Raw genomic sequence first — 27,591 nt, 5'->3', positions numbered from 1 at the left:
CAAGGGGCTTGCTTTAACGCCAAGGGAAGCCTTGGTTCAGTGGTTACCAACCGTTTGCTCCCCGGGCACCAACGCAGGTGGCAATGGGGCATTTCATCCAGGGTGCAAGTGCCGTCTCTCCCCCTGCAAAGCGGCTGTCTTAACCAAGCATTTCCTCACCTTGTGCCTTCCAGATGCCTTGGACGGCAACTCCCATGCTGGCTGGGAATGATTGGTCTGGTTATCCAACTCAGCGCCTCCTCCGTAAAGCTGGCAAAGGAGGTCATTAAGGTAATCCATCTACTATAGGCTCAAGCAAGCCAGCCGGTTCAAGATTCAGGGACTGTGGCTACCAAGGGAAACATGGGTCATCTTAACCTAGGCGGTTTCTCCATAGTTTAAACCTGGGGTGTCCAACCTTGGCTGCTTTTAAGACTTGTGGACTTCAACTCCCAGAATCCCCCAGCCAGCACGACCCAACTTTATCCCATACCCAACTTAAAAGTTGTGTTTTGTTTCAGATGGTCTTCCTTTCTTTTATGGATTCAGATCAGTAGAGGAGAAGAGACCGAGTTCTGCAATTCGGTCTCACAATCAATCCCTGACCCACAAAAACTACACACACATACACACACGTTTCTTTGCAGGGCACTCAAAGTGGTTGCGAGCTTCCTTTGCCCATCAGTAGATGGAGCTGCTCTTTTGCTCTCTAGTGGAAACCACAGAACCTCTGAGTTACTCTGGAGTAGCCCCAAATCAAAAAATTGGTAGCAGCTCTTCGGATTCCCAGGTTTTATTCAAAGGCCTCCTCTGCTTTGTGAGAGTTGCAGCCCCCTGTGCTGGTTGCCTGGAGGGGGTAAACTAAACTAGGATTTAAATGGGTGGGGAAGCCCCTCCCCTAGTCGCTCCTTTGGACCTTACTCTAAAGAAAAGAACCGTAATTTAAAAGGGGGGGGGGAACGGGAAGCCTTTTTCCTGGCTGCTTTCCAATTAATTCTGTCAAAATAATGGGGGCGTCTTGAGCAAAGAGCCTGGAGCTGCTGGGACCAAGGCTTTCCCCTCCTGCCTGTCTTCTGTTTTATTGCCTTTTGCATCCTGCCTCTGGTCTTGGTTCTCTCCCTCCCTCCCTCATCTCCAGACCTCCGGGTTTTATCTTTTTCTTCCCTTCCTTTCCTCTCTCTTTCCCCCTTGGAAAACAGACAGGCTGCTGGACCACTGAGTCCTGCCTGCTGTGCCTCCCCCCCCATCCGCTGCGAGCAACCCAGGGCGGGACCAAAGAGGTGGAGCGAAGAGGGAGGTTGGCAGCCAGCCAGCCAGCTGGCTGGCCAGTCGGCTAGCTGCCTGTCCACAGCTGGTCTTGTTGCTGCTGCCTGCAGCTCCTTGCTTGGCTTGCCAGCATGGGCTCCTTTGCCCCTGGGGCTGCCGCTCAGGAGTTTCTGCTGCCCCAAGATTTGGAGAAGGCTCAGGTGAGTCAAGGAAGAACCTGCAGAGATGCTCTGGGAGATAGGATTTTCCTTCCCTTCCCTTTCCTTCCTTCCTTCCTTCCTTCCCTCACTCACTCGCTCCCTGGCAGTTTTCTTTCTTTCTGGGAGTTGGAAGTACACACATCACAGACTGTCTGAGCTTGAGAAACTCTGGAGTAGAGACCTCACACAATCCTGAGGTTAATTTACTGACTTTTGCACAGTATCCCAGCTTGCTATAAGTTGGCTGCAGTCATTCCTGAGAAGGGATGGTCAGTTTCTAGATCTGGACTGTGGGTTAAAATAGCCACTTGGGTAAAAGATGGGCGGTACAGACAGATGCTGAATAAATGAATAAAAAGAGATGGAAGATACTGCCTGACGCTGAGTGAAGGGAAAGAAAGATGCACAGAAGGGACTCCGAGACCTGCCCCATCACAATTTCAAGGGTGGGCTGCCCTTCACATAACATCTAGGGGGTCTCGGATAAACAGCCTGGCTTGCAAGGATATGCCTTCTCTAATTTCCCTCTTTTCCCCACCTAGTTTTTCGCTGTCATCCACTGGATCCAAGCTGTCACGGCTACTTTGAGGTATTTCATACAGCCTTCTCTCTTAAGGCATCCTGGGGCTAAAAGGGCATCCCCCAGGAGCAGGTCAACCAGGAACTAACCTGGTTGGGGGGTTTTAGGGCTTTGAAACGGAGATGAGCACCGCCCCCTAGAGTCGGGAACGACTAGCACATATGTGCGAGGGGAACCTTTACCTTTACCAGGGATGTCTCCCTTTCCTGGGGTTGCTAAATGCCATGGATGTATATCTTTTATTTGCTTTTGTTATTCTGTCATTCTTGTTTTTATTCTTGGACTAAATTGATTTTGCATTTGTTAGAATAAAATGTTTATGTTGCGTTTATTAAGCGGGAATTTGCTGGGCTAAAGGAAGGTTCATGCAAGCTCTAATAACGTATCAAAGGAAGCAACTTCAAGCTCCACCAATCCGCCCCTTCTTTCCACAGCATCATGGGGTCGAGCTCAATTATCGGCTACACCATGTTCCAGAACAGCGCCAGATCCCCCGAGGTAAGGGAAATTCCTTCCTTTGCTGATGGAAAAGAAGAGGAAGGCAATAAGCAAGACGGGGCCTTCTGAAGTAAGTGGGGAGGAGCAGGGATCTTCAGCAGGAATGTTTGCAATGTTCAAGTACCTTTCCACTTTGTTACTGAACAAATATTAATTTTAGAAGCTGGTGGGTGAACCATAATTTACCGTACTTTTCAGAGTATAAGACGTACTTTTTCCCCCTCAAAAGAGGGTGGAAATGTTGGTGCGTCTTATACACTGAATACAGCCTTTTTTGGTCTCCCAAAACCCTGCCCTGCGTGTCCCGTTTTTTGCAAAAACAGGGCGCGCAGAGACTTTGGGAGGCCTGCAGAGTGCTCCTATGAGCTGGGGAGGGCAAAAACTTTTTTTTCTTGCTTACCTCTTCAAAATCATGGTGCATCTTATACACCAGTGCATTTTATAATCCGAAAAATAAGGTACTTTTATTTCATCAAACATCTATAGTTGCTATGCAGCCTAATTAATATAACAACCAATTTGCAGAACCAAACCTCTCTCTCTCTCTCTCCCACCCCCCCCCCTCTCTGCCTATCTCTACATCTGTCTGTCTTCTCAGTATTTTTGAACTTTGACAACTTTAGGATAGCAGAGCATTAGTTTTATTTATTCCCCATCACTCTCTTCTACTAATACACACTTTGCACTGAAACTGTGTATCTGGATATGAGACAGTTGAGGAAGAAATTGCTTTGCCCTTCTAGAGTTGACACTGTGTGGTTAGTTCTCTCTGAAGTGAGAAACAGAAACTCAGATGGTCAGATCATGGTTTCCACCCATCCTTAGATCTCCAATGTTTGTTCTAATGCAAGGCTACGAATCACCAGAGTGATTGCTGCTTTGATCTTTCCACAGGTGCGCCCTCTTGTCTACCTGAGCCTCTCCGATCTCTTTCTAGGGTTGTGCTGGCTCACGGGGGCCCTTCTCTATAGCAGAGATGCATCCCACCCAACTGGAGAAGGCAGCATCTGCTACAACTTGCAAGCCACCGGACAGGTGAAACCTCCGTTGATCTCCAGCTCCTTGGTGGGGTGGAAAGTGTGTTATTTTTGAGGTGGACTTCAAAGAGGGTCTCTGTGCGACACAGAATAGGAATAGGTGTAAAATAGAATAGAATAGAATTCTTTATTGGCCAAGTGTGATTGGACACACAAGGAATTTGGTGCAGTTGTTCAGTCTTTGAGCTTGATGGGTTTTGTGTTGGGTCTAACTTGCCACGTTGAGTGGGTAAAAGCTTTAGAGAAGTCTATGGGATCAAAGGCATCAAGAACATACAGAGGCAGTTTCTGTGGAAGATTCTAGATAACTTTTCCCAGTTGGACTAAGACTCCAGAATTCTCAGCCAACATGGCTAAGGTCCTGGAAAATTCTGGGATTTGCAGTCTAAACACAACTGGAGATGGTTAGAGAAAGCTGTGGTTTTGATAGAGTGTGTGTGTTTCCCTTTTAATTTGACTATTGGATATATAAGGTAAAGATAAAGGTAAAGGTTCCCCTCGCACATAAGTGCTAGTCATTCCCAACTCTAGGGGGTGGTGCTCATCTCCGTTTTAAAGCCGAAGAGCCAGCGCTGTCCAAAGACGTCTCCGTGCTCGTGTGGCCGGCATGACTCAACACCAAAGGCGCACGGAACGCTGTTACCTTCCCACCAAAGGTGGTCCCTATTTTTCTACTTGCATTTTTTACCTGCTTTCGAACTGCTAGGTTGGCAGAAGCTGGGACAAGTCATGGGAGGTCACCCCATTAAGCGGCACTAGGGATTCAAACCGCTGAACTGCCAACCTTTCGATTGACAAGCTCAGCGTTTTAGCCACTGAGCCACCACCTCCCTAATATTGGATATATAAAAACCCTGCATTATTAGGAAGCTTTTTTCTTTGCTCTCTTGTGAGAATGCCAGCCTTGGAATGCTTCTTACAGAGCTACCAACTCTGTTTTGCATCCCTCTCCTCACTTTTGTGTATTTTCCTTTGCTTGGTTTGGGTCCCGGATTGTCCTCTTGAGGCCATTTAATGATCCTGTTCCTGGAAAGGCAATTCCAAACCACCACAAATCTTGTTTATTTAGTGCTACTTGGTTGCTTTTCCTCTTTGATTCTGTTTTTAAAATGGCTTTATAATCTGCCCCATAATCTCCCTATAATATTGGTTATTGCGCCAATCAGCAGTATAATGAACAGCAGAGGTCCTCCATATTATTGATCCCTTTGAATATTTACCTTCGGCTGCCTCTCGAGAGAAGGCTGTGTTTGCCTATTTCACAAGATGTGTGACTTGGCAGGTGTATGTGGGAACTTGAAAACGCCCAGCCAGCTCTCAAGGTACAAAATTTGTTTGCAAATATAAATCATCAGGCAATGAGGCAATGATGCTGTTGTCACTTGAGTTCGCAGAGACCTGCTTAACCCCTAAGCCTACTGGACAGATCAGGGCAGCGAAAAGATTTAATTCAGTTTGATCCACCTCACTCTCTTCCAATATGTTTTTCAAGCTATTTGGGAACACAAAAACACAAAATGAGGTTTTGGGATGATAAATGATCTTATTATGATGTTTTTATGTTGTATTTTTAAGGATATTTATTTATAAGATATCCCAGCAGATGATGCTGGCTTTCCTGGATTAGATTTTGTTTCATCAGCCTTCTGGAATATGATTTATCTAACTAACTTTGATTGGACAAACAAATCCAACATTTTCCACATTGAAAAACAGAGTGGAAACTGGAAGGGGCAGGTGGGGCTGCAATGAGATCTTTGGACTTTGTTCATTCTGGGATCCTTTTCAGAAAAGGAGAAAAACCACATGGGCATTGGGATAGCTTTCCTCAATTAGGCGTCCTTTACGACGCCTAACGAAACAAAACAAATCCAGCAACTATTTACAGTGGGGGAATGAAGGTGCAAAAGTCGTGATTTTGTTTTGTTAATTTTGGACCGCTACTTCATGTTTCATCAGCCGTGCCAGGAAATTAGCTCTTCCTGTTTCTCGGAGTCTTCCCATGTGAAATGGAAAAAAACAAACCTCACGCATCGCTTCTGTGGGGGAATCGGCTCCTTCTGGAGCTGTTTATGCTTGGTGACAAAGTCAGAAAATCCGAGCCATACATACAAATTATATAAAAAGGACAGAACCACACCCACAGAGGGAGGCACATCCCTAGGCTTGGTCTCCGAGTGCAGTGATAGTTGCTCTCTCTGGATTTTAACTCCGTGACAAAATAAAAGCTGCAAAAGGTTACTTTCAACGGTGGAAATATAGAGGAGGTTGGAGAGGAAGTTATTGGGGAGTGGGGAGGGTTACAGGCACACAGGGGCTTCCCCTTGCCATCCACTACTTGCCCCCCTCCCCTTCAACCCACGGCCATGTTCAGTTCTCAAACTATTCCAGATTTCCAAAGGCCGATTCGGAGGACTAATAGCCTTTGTTCTTGTTTCTTGTTTTGCTTCTCCAGATCTTCTATGTCGCCTCTTTTCTGTACACTGTTAATTACACCTGGCAGCTTTACATGGATTTGAAAGGGAAATTCAACCAGCACTTACATAGCCAGATGCCACAGGTAAACGGTGCTTTCATGGTGACTTGAATATCTTTAAGTTGAGTCCTGTCTCTGCTTAAAAATCCAAGCATGATTTGGACCCCAAGTGCATTAAAAATGAAGCAAAAAAATATTTATAGGCTATCTGAAGAACAGCAAGATACCCAGATGGGTTGAATTAGAAACCTGGTTCTTGAAGTTGCAATTTTGCGTACTTGGAAATGTAGCCACACCAAGTAGCACCATGCTATAATTATCTTTAGAAAATCATTGTATTGGCCTCCTAAAGGCCATGGACCATCGAACAGAGCAGAACTTGGGGTTTTCCACCTACAACCAGATGTTGCTGGTTCAATCTGGAAAATAAAGACCGGGGGATATAGTTGAACACCCTTGCTTCAAGTTCTGTTGCTCCCCAATAAACACTTCAAATCCCGTGAGTCACAGGGGACGTGAATTAGGCATGAATTGAGGCATTTCTCAGCTCAGTTTGGATTTTCCAGCTCAGTAGATAGCACCTGAGCATCTTTTCAGCACGGCTTTTATTGCTGAGTTTAGAAGAGTTCCTTCTACTCAGTGCAGGTCTGAAGGCTCTAGGGTAGAAGAACGCAGACGTTCCAGAAGAGGGAAGAAGATTTTAACAAGGTTTAAGAGAATAACTTGTAGGGTGAGAATAAGAGAAGCACAAAAGCATGTTTGTGATGGTGGGAAGGAAGTGCTCGAGATCTGTCCACCCTGTCCCTGTGGACGTCACAGGGTGTGCTGGAGGCCAAACTCCAATAATGAGGCTGAACCAGGCAGAAGCCAACAAGGGCGGGGCCAAAGCCAAGTTGACTGAATTGCATGGAAGTCAAAGAAATTGAATCCAGTTGAAATGATGACTCCTGTGTGGAGGCCATTGAGATTTGGAGGGCCTTGGACTTCCTCCAGAGAGGGCCACACCCTTTCTGCTTCAACTTTGGCTCCTACCTGAACAGGATCGGCAGGTTTGGGTTTGACAAAGGTGCGAGGCCTTTGTCAATGCTTGCTTGATAAAGGGGAGAACAGAACGAGAGAAAAATGCATGTGGCCCAGACAAGATGGACTCTCCATTAGGTTTTCTTTTTTTATTATTCTTTCAAAAACATTTTGAAATCTGGTCGTCAGTGGAAACCCTTTCAATCATCAGGGCCAGTCTCTAGGCAGAGACTCAAAGGAAGAGCTTGCAACGCCCTTTGAAAACCCTGGCTAATTGCTAAACTTTCTTTGTAATCATGTTTGTTCCAGGAAGCCCTTATGAACTTGAAGGGAAGGCATGGCAGGAGGGGTAGCTGTTAGTTAGTCTAGTAGCCTCTATGGCCATCCACTTCATCAGAAGGACAGAACCCAACCTGGGAAGGGCACATCGTGTCCCCAGACAAACACTGTGAGATCACTTCAACAATTTGGTCAATTCCAGCATTCTTTGAAAACTCCATCCTTTGAAGGCTGGAAGAAATGTCTCATAGGATTAGGACAATGGTTGGGTCACTCTCTAAACATAAAGAGTATGATTTTGCAGGGAAGAAAGATATTTCTCTGTGTGTCAGTGGTGGGTTTCAAAAATTTTTTACTACCGGTTCTGTGGCTGTGGCTTGGTGGGCATGGCAGGGGAAGGATAGTGTAAAATCTCCATTCTCACCCCACTCCGGGGGAAGGATACTGCAAAATCCCCATTTCCTCCCGATCAGCTGGGACTCGGGAGGCAGAGAATAGATGGGAGCGAGGCCAGTCAGAATTTTTACTACCAGTTCTCCGAACTACTCAAAATTTCCGCTACCGGATCTCCAGAACTGGTCAGAACCTGCTGAAACCCACCTCTGCTGTGTGTGTGTATGTATGTATATTTGCGCACGCACATGGACGCATCAGTACATGCCAGTGAAATAAATTATACATCGATACGTTCAGGACGTACCAGGTATAGAGCTAAACCTTGATTGGTTCAACTTTGATTCACCTTCAAGTTTTTAAAATAATAACTTCTTGATGAAGTGGCTTTATCATTGCTTCATTTTTGTAACCAAAGTCTCATCTGAAACTAATATGTGAACAATTAAATGCTGAATTTTGAAGAGTTTCCCTCCCCCAAAAACAATTGTAGGGAAGTTTCTGTACACATTTTATTTCCCCTTTCCTGCATCCAATTTTTTTTTTTAAATTCATTTCAGCTTTTGAATCTTTGCCACAAACCTTTTCAAAGTATGGGGCTAAATCCCTGGTGTTTTCCTCTTTCCCCCTTTTGTAGATGTTGAGCTATTCAAATCAGCTTGGCCGAATAGCAATCCTTTTCTCTAGGTAAGATTAATCGCCCAAATGTCACTGGATTCAGAGGGGTTGGGGTTGGGGTTGGGGGGGGGGAAGGGGGGAGGCAGTGGAGTTTACCCCCCTACTCGGAAAAATCTGGATGAGCTCCCCAGTTTGATCTGGCCAGACTCTGGCTATTTAGGCCAGTAAAAGCAGCTCTGGAAGGCGAGCTGGTCTTTTCTCTGGGGGGTTCCAAGATCTTGAAGAAGAGACTGACCTATCTTTTCTCTTCCAGTCTCATCCCCATCCTCCTGATGGTGCCTGTTTTGGGGCTAGGCAACCACTTTCGGTGTCCTCAGAACTTCACTGCAGAACATGGGTATGACAACCTGAATATAGTACATTTTGCCAAGCCCAAAGAGTCAGGGATGGCAGGTATCCGAACTGAGACTTTGTCCTACGACGGCCACTGACTCCCAAAGGTCTCTTAGGGGAACCAACCCTGCTTGTCTGAGCTTCCCAGAAGAGGTCTGGACACAACCCGACCCACCTGTAACACAGCCCACCTCCCAGGCTCACTCCTGTGCTTCTGTTTGGTCCACAGGTGCCTCCTGTTGCACATGGAAAACATGCTCAGCACCGGCTCTCAGCATGTCACCTGCACTGTGTTGTGTTTGTACAGCACTGGAGTTTTCCTGATCTCGTTTATGGTCAGCTTCCTTGCAATTCTGGTGAGAGGCACACTAAGGGGTGCACCTCCTTTTGTTGCTGGAAATCCTTCAGCACTTATGGGAGGGGGAATTCAGGAGAGGTGTGTGTGCTTTCCGTTGTGACGCACACAAATCATGCTTCTTTTCTCTACCCTGATGCTTAACGTTTGATGTCTTCCAACTGTTGCTGCATTCCTCGTATGTTAGAGCAAACAGTTTCCTAACACTGATTTAATGCATCACACACTGAGTTGCCACACCCCAGAGTCCGGCTTCCTGAATAAATCTGAGCTTGTTTTTGTTTCCCTAATGGTAAACAGATGGACTTCAGAATAAGCACAGATTCTTTGGGGGAAAAATGCAAGGCAAAACAATAGGAACACTTGAATTGCTGACCGGGCACATCTTAGATTGCCTGGCTGCTGATTTTATTTACGTGAGGACTCTGAGGTAAATTAGATCGAGAGAGGCTGTCAAAGGGCTGATTCACACAACCCTTTAAGCCATTATAATGTGTGACTTCGTTTTGCCTTAAAGCGATTTGGGAACTACCTCCTGTAGTTTAGAAGCCATGGTTTAGGCCTTATTGTCTTCTGCAGGCTCAGTCAGGTATAGTTTAACCATGGTTAAGTAAACCATGGCCTGGAGGAACGAGTGAACCCAGACCAGGCACGCACCTAGATTCAATTCCTCCCACGGCTTCAAAGCGAAGCAGGAATCTGGATCCAGCCACCTCCCTTCCACCCTCTCCTCCTTCAAGCACGAAGATGTTGCTGAGACCTTGCTTAGACCTTGCTCCTTCTTCAGACCCTGCTCATCCGAGCCAGGATGTTGTACAAGCGATTTGTGAACTCGATGGGCTACGTCGGCGATCAACAGTGGGCGATGCTGAAGGTGGTCGAGCAAGCCGTGGTTCTGTACCCCGTGGTGTTTTTCTGCTGCTGGGGGCCAGGTATGGAAAGACCGAGGGATGGGGGTTGACGGTGAAAGAGGCAGCTCTCTTCACCTCTGTTTGGAAGTGGGCCCTTCCAGATCTCAATCTATCCAAGGCCAGAAACCTATCGAAAATTAATTACTAAAAAAAATTAATACATGCAGAGGTGTAACTACTAGTCCTACCATCCTTATTATATTTATTATTACTGATCTCTTCATTTCTCCCATCCGCAGCCTTTATCCTCGGCATAGTCAAGCTGGCACATACGGAGAATGACAGTGTTTACATGGCCCTTTATGTTTTAGAGGTAAGCATCTCTTCAGCCACGCACACCCAGAAGAGCCCACGGGGCACCTTCTCTCCGTGGGCAGAACCCATTGCACAGTGCTGGTTGGGGGGGGGGGGGGCTAACCTTTAGTGGGAATGTTGGCTTCTTTGCTGCTGCTTCCTGACTGCCCCAGGCAACTCCTGATTCCAGCCACCTCACCGTGGGCAACTTCGCTTCTCCACTCAGGCCCTGACCGCATCTTCCCAGGGGTTCCTGAACTGTGTGGTTTATGGCTGGACCCAGCACATGTTCCACTGTGTGAAACGCAAGGCTTGCCGTGATGTCGACACCCAGACGCCCCTCCTGCGTTCCCAGAAGAGGTTCTACGCCAGCACCCTCCCAGCCCATCCCCAGGCGGTGGCTAAGCCCACCTCTCCTTCCACAACCTCGGTGTTATGAACGGGAGATGGGCCGTTTGAACTCTCCTTGCCCACCCTGGTCATGCCAGGAGGCTCTTTGCTCACCAAGGCCGGCTAGGCTTTCTAGATCCTGCACAGAGGGAGTTCAACGGATGACCCTGAAACTCTTCTCGCTCACAGCCTGGCTGAGAAATGTGGCCGTCAAACAGAGCAGCGGCAGATGCGTGAAATTAAAGAGCTACCTTGGAAGGGCTGCAAGAGAATTAAAGTGCAGTTGGACGAGAAGAAACCGAAAGACTCCTTAGATTTAAATCATCACTATTTATTTGAGGGGAATCAAAAATTGGATAGGGTGGAGAGGACTGCCTTGTTAGACTGCATCACATTTCCCCCCCCCCCACGAGACAGTTTCCCCAGGATTTTCCAAAGAATGGGAAACAGTGCCACTGAGAACTTGGAATGTGTGATGTCACCACCTTGGAAATTATCCTTTTATTTCAGTCCTGCTGGTGGAATATTTTACAACTTCCTGCCAAACAGTAAAACATAAAAGCAAGTGTGTGGATGGATTTCTGTTCCTTTTGATTCCAGGATCGGTAAAAAGCACCCCTTCCTTATCTTACTACTGTTTTAACGCCTCCAAAAAGTTCTATATAGAAATAATGTCCTCTCTTGATCCCAAATGACCCCAATGTCATGGCTTCCAGAAATTCCACCCGTCCTTCCAAAACTCCTGTCAAAACTGAAAAACCTCAGCTGCACAATTTTATTTCCTTTCTCAAGGTCTCCCAGGAATCCTTTTCAATCCGCCCTAAGATCCCTTCACCCTCATTGCAGAGATGACTACGCTGAGCAGATTTTAACCAGCATTCTTAGAGTTAGATCTTCTTTCAATGGCTCCTGGGGATTTTGGGAGTCCTAAACACCTTGCTGGAGGCCGTCGTACTCCTTTTTCTGTTGTTGTTACCAAATCAGTTACTCATTTTCCTTTCTTTCCAGTCTTTCTCAAGACTGGCCTCTCTCAACCAGGCCTGCTCTGTAAAAGTCAGGACAGAGTTTTCAGTGGTCTGAAAATGGGGATGAAGATGTAGGGCGTTAAGATTCACCTGAAGCCAGACATGAGATGCCAGGGGAGGGAGGATCGCTCTCTTCCCTTCTGGATCTGAAACTCCTCTAACCAGCCTCTTCATTCCAAGCCTTTGGAGTTGGTTTTCCTAAAATTGGGGATTTGAGGTCACAAGCTGTGGACACTGGCAAGGTACAAGAGGGGAAATGAACTGGTTTCTCTGAACCTCAAGTTTCTCCTGTCCTCTTTTTCTCCTAACATTTTAAAGTTCGTTCTAATTTCATTTACATAAACGTTGTTGAGTTGCAACCAATGTGTACTTGACTTAAAGGATGTGGGGTACTTACAGATAAATTTTAGTGCTGCTGAACAGATACAGCCTGATTCTTAATTTGTCTTAGTACTCTATGGGTCTATGTGGGATTCCTCCTAAGTTATCTCAGCCCCTGGAAGGGGCTGGTTCAAGGACCGCAGTCTCCTCCCACATTCCTCCTGAACTCTGATCTTGTAGCTTTCGTAGCCAAGAAGAGATGATGTTTTGGGGATCCCTCCCTTCCATCACAAAACTATATTCTGGAGTCATACAGAATAAATCCCCTCCGCGTGCACTTCCTGACATTCTGAGACAAGTCGAGGCATTGTTTAGCAGGCACATTCACAAGTTTGATTTGCAAGTGATTTTATTACCTGCCCTCACCTTCCCCCCCCCGCCTTTTCCTTTCCCTTTTTCAATAGAGGAAAGTATTGAATTTGATGTTGCAGTGACCCAACCTATTTTAGTGCAGCCATTTGGGTTTTGCTCTCAATGCTCTTTTCCACGTTGGAAAGTTTAATCTGAACAATCTGAACAGGCTGCTAACTTTATGATCATTAGATGAGCTTGTTGCAAGAGAAGCTACTTTTTGGAGTGAATTTCTGTGGGCCTTCTAGGGAGTCTCAACTGGCACCCTTACCTGGGTGTCTGATTTGGGGGGGAGTTTCAGTGTTTTCTCCATGGAAGTTTTCCACCACCTCATAAATGATCCCATGAGTTCCCACACTTTCGGAAAGATCAAAAGAACAGCAGCAACAATCAACATGCAAAAAGGAATGATGGTTCCCAGGATGTATTTTGCCAAGGAGTCGCCCCAGGCAATCGTAGGAAACCCTCCGTCAACGCTCCCTCCTGCACCCCAAAACTTGCAGTTCGGAGGGGCCCATCCGCTATTGCAGTGGCATTTGTGAAGGTTGTTGCAGACGCCTCTGCCTCGGCAGGTTTTCCGCGGGTCGCAGCTCGAATTAAGTACGGCTTTGGAGACGCATTCGCGATTGATGCACACTTTGTACGGGTCACACACAATGCCGTTGGGGACAATCCCAATGTCATGGTGATGGATTTCGGCGGGATGTGAAGCGCTCCAGCACGTTGTCCCTTGCACTTCCTTCATATGGATCACCATGTCTTTCAGCTCAGGCACAGAATTCACATCTACACACTGAACCTTTCCGCACATGCTGTGCAAGGGATGGCATTTCAAATATTCTTTCCTGGAATGGTCAAAGCCGCAGTTGCCGTAGGGAGTCCCAAGGATGTTCAGAGCGAGGTAGCATCTCTCGTGACCTGATCTGGACTCTCCTTTAAAGATTCTGCGGCATAAGAAATCGTGATTCCAGCACCTCTTTTTGTAACAGTAAGAAGAATATTTGCTGCAGGGTGTTCCATCCTGCAAGTACAAGTCCTTGGGGCAATGTGGAGATTTCCCATTACAGTATTCGGGGAGATCACATTCGCTGGCTTTAGCCCGGCAGATTTCTCCTTTGGGAACGAACGTACATTTTCGGCAACACTTTCCTGCCCCACAATGGGCATGTTTCTTCAAATGGCAATTGGGAGTGCAGCAAGGATCGTCCATGCATGTGTTTGATTTCCCACAATCGCATTGTTCGTCGATATCCAAAACCCCGTCCCCACAGTGCATAAATTTGGAAGGTATCCTAGGAACATTTAGCAAGCAACCCAAGAAGCCCTGTTCAGAAAGTTCTATGAAATTCAGAATGCTGCAGTTACTGAACAGGTTAACAGAGGCGTGGTACGTGTGCATAAGGCAGCTTGTGTGTTTGCCACAGACACAGTAGGAGTCGTCATGGTTCATCCCAATATGAGAGGCCAACTCGTGAGAAAATCCCCTTGCGAAGCGGGTCAGTTGGTTCTGGAGGTAGACTTGGAGTCCTGCTGAAAAATTTGACTTGCAAATAGCAGAGTGGTAGGACTGTCCAAAGACATCTTTCAGATCCTGTTTAAAGAACAAGAAGGCTGTGTCATACTCTGTCCTGTTGGTCATGTTGGTGATTCTCCACATATTGAAATTTTGAAGAACTTCCGTGAAGTCTGTAGAAATATTTATTAAGTTGTTTTCAGTCCAGATCTCAAGTCCAACTAGGACAATGCTTGTCTTGAGACTCTCAAAGGTGGCATCCGCAATGTTCACCACATCCAGCACTACAGTTTGCACTCTGCTGACATTATTTCCTTCTTGGGCAAATAATTTTTTGTCTATTACAATATACAGTTCGATATATTTGGGGAAATCTTCGTACTGGAGATAATCGTACATCGTCCTGGTTTGCCTGATCCGCAGATCTTTTGCTTGGTGCTTTGTTCTTCCCACCCCTTCTCTGTATGATGAAAAACTAGGCAGTGATTCTTCAGAGAGGTAGAGAAGGTGTTCAAAGGCGGAGGAATTCTGCAGAGGCTCAATACCATATGTTCTTGCACCAATTTTCAACAAACCAGTGAGACCAAGACAGGTCCTAAGAACTGCAAGCGAATCAACAATACCTTCCACGTAACCTTGACGGTAGCATTCAACTGGAATGTAGGGATGGCTCTCAACGCGTTCCCCCTTTGAATTATATGTGAAGACTGGAAGGTCTTTAGCTAGCAAATGCTTTGGGGGGTTGAGCCGGATGATGTAATCCCTTCCTGCTGCCTTGATGATGTAAGATATTTCATCCTTCTTTGTCTTCCCTCCTTGGGCTGCTAACCGTCTTGGGATGATCACCTCAGAAGAGGAATATGCCGGAGGAGGCAATGAGCTGCAATGAATGGTGGAAAGGGTGAAGACCACCCATGCAATGCTGGTTGCCAACGGGAGGAAAAACCAGCACCCAAGGTATCTACCCACACTCGTCATGATTCAACTGTGTTGAGTTTCACACATGCTTTGCTTGGAGGAGAGATTGATGTGGACGTCCAATGGGGGGAAAAGTCAAGGGTTGATTTGTTTGGCTTGTGTGAGTCAGTTAATTTTGTGAGAGCTTACTTCAGTTCATCGATGTCCAAGAAAGTGATGGCTATCACCATCACTTGCTTGAGCCATCAAGATTCTTCAGGCATGTTCAACTGTCTGGCTTGGTGGCCATCTTTGCTTAACGAGAGAGCTAAAATGGAGAGGGCACTAGGGAAAGGGCAGACATCTCAAGAGCTTCGGACCCTTCTCAGATGTTCTGGATGAATCTTGTAAAGATCACAGCCGCCAAGAATGAACTCACCACCGATCCAACCACCACTTCCCTCCTACGGGTCTTCTCCAGTGGAAGATTCCAGAAGGCAACTGTTTCTCCAGCCTCTTTAAATGTGAATGTTCCATTTAATCTCCCTCCCACAAGAGGCTTCCCAGAGTTACTGAACAGCAAATTTCAGGATTGAATTGTGGAGCAAGCTATACCTGGATTTTCTTTTTATTTAAAATTGGATGGTATCCTTGCTATTTCTTTAATTTCCAGTTCTGTCTTTGAAGATCTAGTCCAGAGGTCTTCAAACTTGGCAGCTTTAAAACTTCTGGGAGTTGAAGTCCACAAGTCTTAAAGCTGCCAAATTTGAAGACCTCTGATCTAGTCAATCCCTCCCAGCTATTTCATGGCCTTGTGAGATGAAATAATCAAAGGGGCCGGCTCATTGTTATTCGTGTGGCACAGGTAATCTATTTTATGCCTTCCATAATTGGTACAGGATTTACACAGAAAGACAGGCGCCCACAAGGCAAGAGCATCAACTGCGCTCGCCCAGGGAGAAACAGCTATCAGGCCCACCAGTCTTTTTGACTTAGATTAAGGAGCTACCCAACATAGCTCAAGGGCAGAAATGTTATGCAGACAAGCCATGGCCTTAAGCAATGCAAAATCGATTTCAGCTTGCAATTTCCCTCTGAAAGAACCAATAGTGTAAGACAGCAAAGACAGAACCGGGTTACCTGTCAACTGATGTTACCTTTTAAAAAGGAGACAGAAACTTTGATAAATTTTACTAAAATTATTTTATGTACACCAATGCATAATATTTACATTCATATAATACTGATTCGAAAAACAAAACCGTGATACAGCAAAATGCTTAAAAGTGAGGAAAGCAAAACGAGGATGAGGAAGGCATGATGGAACCTAACAGCCGAGATCAGCTATGCTGTGGCCAAAAACATACATGCACGACGCCATTCCCGCTCTCAAAAAAAAATTTCTCGTGGATTCTGTCTCTAAGGATCAACAATCATCACCAGGGGTTTTGCCCATCATAAGCAAGAGTGCTGATTTTTCCTTCCACAGGTACAAGAAAGAAATTAAGATGGAGATGAATACGAAAAGCTTTGCAAGGGGAGCCCAGTAAAATCCAGGACCATCAAGGCATACCGTCGTGTTTTTTATAAAAGATAGCCTTTTCCCCCCCTTACAAAGGAAAAGTGGTTTCTGACGGCCACAGCTATTCATACAGCAGCCTTCCCAAAGCAGAGACTCTCCAAACACGCTGGACTAGAGTACCCAACCCCCCATGATGAGAGCTATAGTCCCAATCCATCTGTAAGCACCCAAGTCAGGGAAAGCTAATGCATTTGCAGCCTCAGGCAGAACGAACACAAGAAGGGTGGAAAGTCAGAACCGATGCATCGTTCAGGGAGGGACAGGACTTCCATCCTTACGCTTCCTGGCGTATCCCACCAAGTAGCCACCGTGGCAGATAAATTCCTATCCTGCGTAAAGGTTCCTCTTTAGCCCACTCGGCAGGGACGGCAAGAACTGAGACAGGCACTTCTCAGAAGCCAATCGCAGAGCTGCCAATGTTGCTGGGAGGGAGGGAGATTCTCCTACTTTCAACGGAGAATTAGAAGCACATACAACAGATGCAAAGAAGAATCGATCCAAAGAGCCCAGACACTGAGCCACATTCAAATGAGTAATGGTGGCAGGCAAAGAAAAAAATGTAAAAAATAATCTCAAAAAATTTCCCAGAATAGTTGAACAAAAATTAAACAAAACTAAATAAGTATTTCCTCTTCAGTCTCATTTTCTGATGGCAGTCTGGACTTCCCTGTCATCTTCCAAAAGATGAACCTGGTCGGGGGTGGGAGGAAGGGGGGGGAGGCTGTCTTCTGGAAGCAGCCGTTTGTGGATCCAGCCCCTTCCCATGGAAAACGGAGATCACCAGGGAATTCTTGGGATTTCCGGCCCTTCCTCAGCTGGGGAGACTGAGGCAAGGACAAGTATGTCTTACATACAGTACGTCTACAAAAAGGACCCCACGGCTGTAGTCAGCTACTCCCATCAGCCACAGTCCAACCCTTAAAAACTTCTAGCAAGCTAGAGAAAACGGAGAAAGGGAAGCCTCAAAGAGAAAAGGTTTATTAAATATTTCCCAAGCCATGAATGCTGTTTGTTGCAAAAAAAAAAAAGAACTGAATGCCACCTCATGGGCACCCTTGGTGGGAAAACACTGTACAGAAGGATCAGACTCTTCTGTTTCAGAGTGACTGAAGAAATTAATTGCAGCAGAAAATTATTGACAAGCTGGTGCTAAACTTCACTTCACGTTGGCCTTCTGCAGAGCGTGAAAACAACATTTTCCTACTTCTGCAGGGGTTTTTTCTCCTGGCCAAGGACTCTGTTTCCCCAGATTAAAAGGCTCCTTCTCTGGCATGGCATCTTTTATCCTTATGGGCATCTCCAAAGAACATTTTCCCGTCCCGTTTCTCAACGCATTCTCTTTGTACGTTTGCAGACCGCATGTAAAGTCCTGAGATTATCAACTGAACTGGCACTAGAGACAGAGATTCCAGCTTTCCAGATGTACTTTAGCCCTAATAGTCCTCCTTAGCGGCAAAATCTTCCTGTTAAAAACTAAAGAACTAAAACCAGGACTAATGCTTGCAGGCCTTCCCATCAAATGGCTCTTGATAAAAACTGCAGGAATGCACCCAGCAGCCATCATACACAAAGTCCACAAGAAAAGCATTTGAAGGCTGAGCCCAGAAAGTAGAAACAGAAGCCGGACAAGGACGATATGACTCAGGAAGGATTAAAAAAAAAAAAAAACAGAACAAAAAAAACACCATTACCCCAGAGATAGCAAACCGCAGAGTTGTGGTGGCCAAGGAGAAGCCCGCATATAACCTGGGATCAGTATTTCAGCGGCCGCAGGACAAAGGGAACGGTACCGAAGTAGTTCTGTGGGACTGTCCCCAGGCTTCAAAAGTAAATCTGTTGTCAGAGAGATCACATTTCTCTCTTGGCTGAATTGGTAAAATCCCACAAGCTACCATTTCTGTCCTCCTTTGCTTCGCGGTACAAAACAGAGGAAAAGGTAACTGTTGGCTGAAGGAAATTGGCCTCAAGACCTGGAAACACAGGGTTATTTTTTTTAATCAATCACCACTTTTTATAGGGCTGCCTTAAATCACCAGGCAGCTGAGTAGCCCATGCATCTCTGGCTGGTTTCTTCAAGTAATTTATTGAGCTGAAGGCCAAGGGAGACCCCCAGAACCGAGCTGGTGCACCACTGGTGACAGGCAGCTGGAGAGATATTGCCTCATCTGGATTGTCAGGAGAACACAACCATTCGCCCCATTTAAAATCATGAAGGGTTACATAAAAATCATGTAATATATATATAATATATATATATATATATAATTTTGAGGAACCGAGTTTCTTAAAAAAATATTACAGTACCAATGATTCTCATTATCTACATCTATACAGCATTTCTCAAGCTGCGTGGAAATTTAATGAAATAATTATGACTTATTAATTTACATAAAAATACTTTTTACAGTTTACAGCAGCCTTGCCCAGCTGGGTGCTTTCCCCCCTTATCATCCCAAACCAGAACATCTGGGAAGGCGCCCAGTTGGGCAAGGCTGCTTGAACAGATAATTCACAAAATGGTCTTTAAAAAAAAACAAAAAACGGGTGAGAATATGTGTGATTTGATAAGAACAAGCAGCTCCAACTACTGCGACTCGTGAACGGTTGTCTGCTCTTCAATGACTTGCTTCACTATTTCTGCCAGTTTTAGCCGGTCCACTTTGTCTGTGAATCCTCTACCTAAAAATGGAAGAGGTGAACTCGGGTTAATGGCCAGCAAGCAAGTGAAAAACAGAAACGGTCAGGAAAAAAGAGCCTGTCGAACTCATTTCTAGATCAGGACAAGAATGAAGGCAGGAAAGAGAGACATGGTGATCCCAAACAGAGCTCTGGAGGGAAAGGATCTAGGTCTGGAGGTGGCTGATGAGGAAGAGGAGGAACAGCTGGGCCCAGTGCCTGACACGTGGATGCGCAGAAGGCAGAGGAGAAGAGAGCAGTGGAAATCTATGGGCTGATCCTTGGGATGGAAGAGCCTCTGCTGCTAATGAGGCCCCACCCTAGCTCTGGGGATAAAAGGCAGGGGGCAAAGATGAATAGGTGTGGGAGACCACTATTCATCTCCTCTGCCGGATGGACTTATTAGCCTGCGTTGAGAGAGAAACTTTTTGCCGGGGCTGCTGGCGCTCCTAATAAAGGAATCTTTTGAGTTCACTTCAGAGGGTTTGTCGTGTTTGGGGAGCTGGGTCAGAACAGGGACCTTTCAAAATCTACAATAAAAGCTGGCAGAGCTTTAGAAAGAGATCAGACTAACAGGAGGCGTTTGCTCCAGGTTACAAATCTAAATCTTTCTTTATGTACACAGAGAGCATATGCATCAAAGACAAATTCCTTGTGTGTCCAATCACACTTGGCCAGTAAATTATTCTCTTCCCTTCCCTTCCCTTCCCTTCCCTTCCCTTCTATTCTAAAGCTGCTCTGAAATACCGATACCTGGGCAATTCTAGAATACTGTAACAATTACAACTAAACTAGATTTCCTTAAAAAAAAAAACACTCTTAATTACTGTCAGTTTTCATATCCCTTTTCAGGATAAGGGGAGACGAGAGACTTAATTCCTGTTTTTGTGATGTCTTCGACCTGAACAGGTTTGTGATACTCACCATTCCAGCTAAAAGTCTGCAGGGTGTCTCTGAGTAATTTACATTCCCGGTTATACTTCCAAGCTTCCTGCATAACTTCATTCAGCTTCTCATCTTCATTTTCTCCTGGTCCAGAACAGGGGGGAAAAAAGGAAAAAAAACAACTATCCTGAGCATTCTAAGACTTCTTTATTGACAACCTGGAGTTATCTCAAAATAATTAAAAGTTGAACTTTAGTCTGTGGGATCCAATAGAAACGGCTGTCAAAATCAATGCTGAAGGAAGACAAGGTATTTGGATTAAAGACAAGATATTTGGAGTTATGCAATTATTTTCCCACCACTCTTTCCAATGGAGAGCAGGAAGACAAAGTGAACAACAATAAGTGGTCAGAAGAGGGCAGGATAAGGGACGGAAGAGAAAGGATGTTGGAAAAGGAAGAATCCATGACTTAAAAAAGTCCCATCCAATCAAGAGAAAGAGTTGGTTGTTTTCAATGGGGGCTGCCGTCCTCTCTCTCTCAGGGCTCTGCCTGGATCCTGTAATATTGTGCTTCCGTATCTAGAAATGGTTTTCCTCCCAGGCACCTTAAAATTCTTCACTGAACCAGTGAACTGGGCACTAAACTTCAAACGGGACATTTAAAAAAAAAAATTCTTGGCTGTTACTCAGGTTGCTTGCAAAATATCATACCTTTCCCTGACCCACCTCAAAATCTAGCAGGAATAAAAAGCAGCAGTTCATTATTTTAAGTAAAAAAAAAACAAGAGAGTAGGGCATTTTGGTCTGTTAATCAAGACCAAAGGTAGGAGCTTTGATTTCCAGGGCTCTTTCGCTGGCTTGAGAAGCACTGCAGCTGCAGCATCTCCCCACCCGCCGTGCCCCAAAAGCATCTAGTCTTAGGATCTGCCACCTTTACCAGCCTGTGGCAGGATGCACTGAGCAATCACATCCCGTAGCTTCTCCAGAGCCACGTTGGAGTCCTTGCTGCTGTTCTCAGGATCGTGGATGTACACGCTTTCCTTTGGTTTTGTTCTGCAAGGAGAGAGAGAAACGTGAATTGTGCTAGAGCAAGTAACACAGCAGATTCAGGGACACCTCCTCCTCCTCCTCCTCCCAGTTAGTCTTCTGAACAACATTAGCTTGTGCTAAAAAAAAGAAGCAGGGAAGGGTTGGGGCATGTCCTAGCCTGGCTAAATATTTTCTCCACCCGCCTTTATTTTTCATTCTTCCCTCCTACCGTCAGAAGCAGCTTCTCAAACACTCACCCCAGCAGTTTCCTTTTGCGCAGAATCGGGTTGTTGACCGAGTGGAGGGGTTTGAGGCTTACTTTGAGATCCTGTATTCTCATATTTGCCAGTTGCTCTGCGTGTGCCTGCTGGATCCCAGCAACCATGGCCTGTTAGGATTGGAGAGAATCCTAATTATTAGGATAATCATTCAGGTTTCCAATCCGCGATTCCTTAAGAGCAGCAGGTGGAAGGACAGGCTTGAGCACAAGACAGGGACCCCCACAGGGGCCAAGAACACCCTGGGAAGAGTAGATCCCCAAAGAAAAATCCACTTCAGAACCTCAACTGGAAAGTCAGAGGATGGGAGTAACATTCTGACTGCAACTCCCTCCCTCCAAAGGTTCCCACTCCTGAGGCCTCTACTTAAAAAAGCATCACCTGAGGTCTGAGGAGGGAATGGCTTCCTTGCTGGAACCTCTAGACCCCCACCATGAAGGAAAGCTCAGACTAGGCGTCTGACTCCCCTGCATGCTAAATAAACCATTTTTTTTTTACAAATAAGCCATTAAGAACCTTGTCCATCATCAGTTGGGCAGAAGGCAGTATGTTATCCAGTGCCTCGGTCGAGTTGAGCCAAGGGTGATCCAGAACACCTTCCGTTGTCAGTCTCTCTTCTGGCTTCACCTTCAGCAGCCTAAGGGTTTTTAAGAAACGGACCCATCGCTCAGTTGACCCTTTAAGGCAGGGGTGTCTAACCCTGGCCACTTTTAAGACCTGTGGACTTCAACTCCCAGAATTCCCCAGTCAGTCATGCTGGAACTTGAAATCCACAGGCCTTAAAGCTGCCAAGGTTGGACACTCTCGCTTTAAAGCTTTCCAGATACTTTTCATTGACTGCAACCATTTGGTGGACGCTTCTAAAACCAGCAAAGGGAGTCCGAAAGCCCTGCTGGCCATTGGCCCAACACTGGCTTGCAGAAGAAGACGGAGCTGGACAAGAGGAGGCCAAAGCTCTCAGAACGTACTTGCGCACAATGTCTTTCGCCATTTCTGAGATCTGGCTCCACTCTTCCTCCGGGAACTCAAAGCTTCCCGTCATGATCTTTTTTCTCATGTCCTTCGGAATTGTCCGGCTGTGATGCTTTGAGTAGAACGGTGGATACCCACACAGCATCACGTAAATGATGACACCCAGGGACCATAAGTCACAGCTCTGATAGGAAGAGGGGGGGAAAAAAACCCCACAGAAATGTTGATATCTGATGGACTCCGTTTCCCACCCAGGGGAAAAGTCTACCCTGCATAACCGAGGCCAATCATCCTGGGATGCCGGAAGTCTACCTTGTTATAAGTGTACGGGGTTGGTGAGGTAGGGATAATACCACACTTTTCTTTCTGATGCCGTCTTTGTGCCTCCAGGACCTGTTGGGCAAAGAGGAAATAGCCAGCGACCTTAGATCTCATGGCACAGGGGCTCCTGATCCGTGAAGAGATGCTGGCGAGCCCCAGGAAGAAGGCCCTTACCTGAGGTGCTACGTAATAAGGAGTGAACTGTGGTGTCATCAAGTCACCTTGGTCGATCTTGGCAAACCCAAAGTCGCAGAGCTTCACGGGAGCATCCTAGAGCAAGCAACAAGCCGCTTAGGTGAAACGTGTCAGCGTCAGGACACGGAGCAGACACCCTCTCAGAAATGTTTCTGGGGCTGCTGAAGGAAGGGAAAGAGATACCAGAGCCAAGAGAATCAAAACAAAGGGAGGTCGCGGGGTGGGGTGGGGTGGATGAATGGCACAGGACCAAAGGAGGGGATCCTGGCATGAAGCGCCAAGTAAGGAAAGAGGAGGAGTCAGAAAAAACTGCCTCCGATGGGCTGGAGGGAGGAAGCCCGCCTCTCCTGCAGGCCAACGGCTGGGAGAAAACCAGAAAGGAAAGGAAAGACTACATTGCTCACACTGATCGAATAGTAAAAAAACTTTACAAAACCCAGCATCCAGGCCAATCAACATCCACCTTACCAAAGAATTATCTTTGAAAAGAAGGTTCTCAGGTTTAAGGTCTCGATGGGCAATGTTTAAAGAATGACAGTGCTGCAAAGCCAAAGCGATCTGGAAAGAAAAGAGAAGGAAAGAAAAAAAAAAAAGCACAAGGGATCAGAAGATGGTCACAGAAGCCCTCCCGAGACGCTGATGGGCCGCCCCTCAAGGCCAGCTGCTTCTACAAGGTCTGGCTCATTCTAAATCCAACCCGTGATTAGCCTACTCGGGATCTTTCCTTCCTTTCTGGCTCTACCACAGCTCTTGATTTCATTGCGGCAGAGATTAATTAAACTGTGCAAAGCTCAACTTAAAGTCACCCAGAGGGAAATGACCCCTTTTGCTCTTGGCAAGTCTCGGCTGGGATTTTAAGCCGGCGAGTTTTAGCAATCCTGGCAGTGGGGAGGAAACCCACAGAAAAAAAGTTGGCTTTTTTACATGGAGGGACGTCTCCAAGCCTTGGGCTAAGCTAACCACCCAGAAGCCACGTGATCCTCCGAGGAGCTGAGCGATGACGCCTGTAAACTGTGGAATGTGTCCAAACGCAGCTCCAGGGTAGGAAAGACGGACGTGTAGAGAACAAAGCAACAGACACCCCACAATCTCAGCCCAGGCGCCTTTCCTTTTTCATTCTTGAGGGCGAAGAGCTTGTACAGCTGAACAAATGTGGTTTTCCTGGGCAATTCAGTCAATCCCTCCTGAGCCAGCATGGCAGCACCCTCAAGTATCCCCCCCCACCCACACTTTTATATTAGAAAAGAAAAGAGGGCACCCCCTCAGCCGTCAAAACCTGGGAAACAAATGTTGAGATTATAACAAAGCAGGTAATCTTTTAAGAGGGCCAAACATTGCTCTTTTTTTTAATTTTAATGCTTGCCTCTTCCCAATCCATCTGTTGCAAATCTTTTTTTTTTTTTTACAGTTCTTTTCTTCCATATTGTTTGCTTCTACCAGGGCAGAATAGGGAGGTTTTGTGGGAGGGTTAAAACTTGCCTGCTTTGTTACTTCGCTTGCTTGTTTCTCAGTAAAGTGCCGATGTTGGCTGATTCTGTGAAACAGCTCACCCCCTTCCATCATCTCCATAACAATTAGCAGTCGAGACCTGGTTTTCAAAGGATTCCCATTTGTTACATGGGTTAAAAAAATAATAATCAAGACATTCAGAAAAATCTCTGCCCCATAGCCCCATTCTTGTAATGAAACAAGACCCAGGAAAATATTCTGCAGAAACTACTGCTCAGGGCAGTTTAAAGAAAAAGCAATGCAATGGATTTGCAATTTAAAAGTAAGGGCCACAAATATGCCACTGAAACAATACCATTTCCCAAAAAACAAAGCCACCATTCTCCCCCTCTGGCAAAAAAAATAAAAAAAAAATTGGCTTGTCATACTCTCTGTGGTCAAGCATGCAAACCACAGGTCAACCCCATGTTTATTTCTGTGTCTCCCCTCTCACTTTCCCTTCCAGGCAGTAACCTTTTTGAGGTGGGGTGGGGGGGGAGATGTGCCTTACACACAAAACAGAAGTTCTATTTTGTGATCATGTTGTGGCACCAGAAGGAGCCTGTGCCATCTTACCTTGGACTGGACTCATGGGGGAACTGTACACTGTTCGCGTAGACTTCAATAATCTGGACGATGTTGGTGTGTGCCGCACACATCATGTGAAGTCGGACCTGGTGCAAAACGGGAGAAAACCCACTGAAACCCTGTGGCCTCTGGTCTCGGCCCTCAAAATGCTCCCGTCTCTTACTCTTATAGGACGGAAATCAAAAGCCTTTCTAGATAGCTATTCATAAGAAGCAAAGGGCAACAGAATTAAGGTCAGCTTGAGATTTTTCCCCTGGACTAACTGCCTGAAAAAAGACACCATTTCAGATATGTGGCAACCAAGTGCGCTTTCTGAGCCAGAAAGGAATTCAATCTTCCTAGATGTTCATGTGGTTGAACGCTAACTGGCTTCTAACACTGTGAGATCTGAGATCTTGTGGTTGTTTTTTTTAATTGGGTGGTGAAGCAAAACCCGGAGTTTAAAACTCACGGCCTAGGGTAGAATTGGACAAAAGGTCAAGCGAGGAACAAAGTTGCAATGGGAGGAGAAATTCAAAGGAAGAGGCCTTGGCTGCAGGGGAGAGCACAGAGAGATTTAAAAGGTCAACACCAAGCACCACCCCCAGGAAAGTGGACTGGAGTTGACTGAGTGCTCTGGGCAGGAAACTAACCAGTTTGCCAGGAGCCTCTCCTCTACCCTTTTGACAAGCCAGATTCAGCAGAACTGGAGAAGGCCAGATCTTTCCAGCTCCACTACACTGAAGGCCAATGAGGCAAAATGGAGTTTCTAATAATGCAAAAAAAAAAAAAAAAAAAAAAAGAGCTATTCTGGATGGCATCATCAAAATAAACCCCCAAACAGATTCGAACTTGGTTCTTAGGTTCACTCTGTCCCATCCCGCTGGCCTTAAGGGGAATCTCAGGAGGCTTCTGGCATTGACTGAAAGTGCCTGCTTTGGACTGGAAGATGACCAGGCTCAAGGAAGCAATTTCTTGACAGGAAATTAATAATTTTGTCCAAGCAGGATCACAAGCCGCTTGGTGTTGTATCAATATCTTCAATGAATAAATAAAAGCCAAGCTATCAGCATCTTTCTGGGCTCAATTTTACAGTGAGGCTTTTCTAAGCAAATTCTTCCTGCATGTATTTAGGTCTTTTCAGATCCAATTTAATAACTAAGGGCAATGCCAGGATTCATTACAAGGCGTTGTGCTATGGGGTTATTGTCAGACAATCACTGGTTTCTTTTATGCTTTGCAACAATATTTTAGTATTTGGAATATTAGGTTTCATTGGTTTAAAATGATCAATCGCTTTGTCTAAGGCCAGGGGTGTCCAATCTTGCAACTTTAAGACCTGTGGACTTCAGCTCCCAGAATTCCCCAGCCAGTCAAAGTTCCAAAACTTTTCCATACATAAAGTACTGTACCTCATTTCTCGCTTTTGGGCGATCAAGAAGGATTTTCAGTGCAAACCGTTCTTGAGACGATTTTTTGATGCAGACTCTGTGCAGGCAGCAGTAAAAACATTTAGTTAATGGGAGTCTGTGGAAGACTTTGACTTATGACTGCATTTATTGTCTGATAACGAACATCAAGGAAAGAGTGTTCCAGTCCAACCTTTGATTTCTATTGACAGCTTAATTCAAGAATCCGATATTTCACAGCTCTCGCCCGAGTTTAAATCCCGAAGCAATAAATAAAAGATCTTTTTACCTTACTGGGCCGCTGATTCCAGCTCCCAGCTTCTGAGTCCAGTTAATGTGGTAGTCTTCCAAAATAGAGGTTTCCTGTTTGTTTTGCAAAGGAGAGGAAAAAGGTGAAAGGCCGATGGTCCCAGGTAAGAAGTCCCACCTGTAGTTGTTAAAAATAAAACCGAGAGACTGACAGCAACATGGGAGTTCTGTGGATCACGGTCTGGGCTGCTGGGTTACAAGGCTCATCATCCCCAGCTCCGTTAAATTAAAATAGCAACCCTATACACACACACACCCCAAAATCATTTGGAGGCCCAGTCCGATCCCTTACAGGAATTGGGGTCTAGGTGCCAGCCGAGGATGAGGGGAAGTGTAGTCCAAGGCCAGGGCGCTGCCTGGGGATGATGGGAGCCGTACTTCAACTCAACCTAAGAGGCCAGGAGAGCGCGGATGATGGGAGCGGTAGTCCAACTCAAAGAGAGGCAAGGCAGGGGATGATGGGAGCCACGGGGTTCCTCCGGGGGGGGGAGGAGGAGGCAGCCATAGAACCCCTCCAGTGTGGGGGGGGGGTGGAGCGGGCGAACTCTGCACGTGCTCAGAGGGCCTCTGGCGCGGCGCCTACCTTGATCATCCTCTCCGCCTCGGGCTCCTCCGACATCCTCCTCCTCCTCCGCCGCCGCCGCCTCAGGCCCGGCTCGGGGGGCTCGGGGGGGCTAGGCGGGGGGCCGCCCCTCCAAGTCGGAGTCGTCGGCGTCGTTGTCCCCGCTGCCTCCACTACCGTCGCCGCTGCCGCCTCCCCCCTCGCCGCCTCCGCCGCTGCCGCTGCCGCCGCCGCCACCGCCGCTGCCGCCACCACCAGCGCCGCCGCCGGGCTGCCGCCTCATCCCCGCCCAGCAGCCGAGGGAAGGGAGCGGGACGGCGGGGAAGCGGAGGCCCGGGAGCCCTCTTCTCGCGGCGGGGAAGAGCGAGGCCGCGGGCGGCGGGAGGAAAGGGCCGCAGCCGCCTCAGCCCGGCCGCCGGGGCTCGACTGACGCGGGGGAGCCGCCGGCCATGGCCACCGCT

General features: G+C 46.6%; 3 protein-coding genes across 6 annotated transcripts; 1 reads left to right on the top strand and 2 right to left on the bottom strand.

The window, feature by feature from the left end:
* The first annotated feature begins 194 nt into the window (after positions 1-194).
* TMEM116 (transmembrane protein 116) lies at positions 195-24,884 on the top strand. 3 transcript variants are annotated; one of them, XM_070950381.1, is made up of 11 exons: positions 195-270; positions 1,988-2,034; positions 2,460-2,523; positions 3,418-3,558; positions 6,016-6,120; positions 8,366-8,415; positions 8,660-8,743; positions 8,969-9,095; positions 9,882-10,026; positions 10,245-10,318; positions 10,526-12,134. In XM_070950381.1, the coding sequence occupies exons 1-11, from the start codon at positions 208-210 to the stop codon at positions 10,736-10,738; spliced, it is 1,113 nt and encodes a 370-aa protein (XP_070806482.1). In that variant the 5' UTR covers positions 195-207; the 3' UTR covers positions 10,739-12,134. The 3 variants fall into 3 exon arrangements, with proteins under 3 accessions (XP_070806482.1, XP_070806483.1, XP_070806481.1); XM_070950382.1 differs by lacking the exons at positions 195-270; positions 10,526-12,134 and adding exons at positions 1,331-1,445; positions 24,750-24,884; XM_070950380.1 differs by lacking the exon at positions 195-270 and adding an exon at positions 1,331-1,445.
* Positions 12,562-14,937, bottom strand: LOC139321608 (disintegrin and metalloproteinase domain-containing protein 21-like). The gene has a single exon (XM_070950375.1). The coding sequence runs from the start codon at positions 14,935-14,937 to the stop codon at positions 12,691-12,693; it is 2,247 nt and encodes a 748-aa protein (XP_070806476.1). The 3' UTR covers positions 12,562-12,690.
* MAPKAPK5 (MAPK activated protein kinase 5) lies at positions 16,036-27,591 on the bottom strand. 2 transcript variants are annotated; one of them, XM_070950378.1, is made up of 14 exons: positions 27,152-27,591; positions 26,549-26,622; positions 26,263-26,338; positions 24,860-24,957; positions 24,275-24,383; positions 23,264-23,353; positions 22,775-22,870; positions 22,592-22,672; positions 22,276-22,463; positions 21,824-21,944; positions 21,287-21,417; positions 20,932-21,053; positions 20,039-20,143; positions 16,036-19,117 (listed from the first exon to the last, which is right to left on the bottom strand). In XM_070950378.1, exons 1-14 carry the CDS (start codon positions 27,185-27,187, stop codon positions 19,023-19,025), a joined length of 1,422 nt encoding a protein of 473 aa, XP_070806479.1. In that variant the 5' UTR covers positions 27,188-27,591; the 3' UTR covers positions 16,036-19,022. The 2 variants fall into 2 exon arrangements, with proteins under 2 accessions (XP_070806479.1, XP_070806480.1); XM_070950379.1 differs by having other exon boundaries at positions 20,938-21,053.

The sequence above is a fragment of the Pituophis catenifer genome, unplaced genomic scaffold (genome assembly GCF_029215685.1).
Source record: "Pituophis catenifer annectens isolate HBS135680 unplaced genomic scaffold, rPitCat1.0.hap2 SCAF_10, whole genome shotgun sequence".
NCBI classification, from domain to species: Eukaryota; Metazoa; Chordata; class Lepidosauria; order Squamata; family Colubridae; genus Pituophis; species Pituophis catenifer.
The sequence above is the reverse complement of the archived record's forward strand: the minus strand, read 5'-3'. Positions and strand labels throughout refer to the sequence as shown.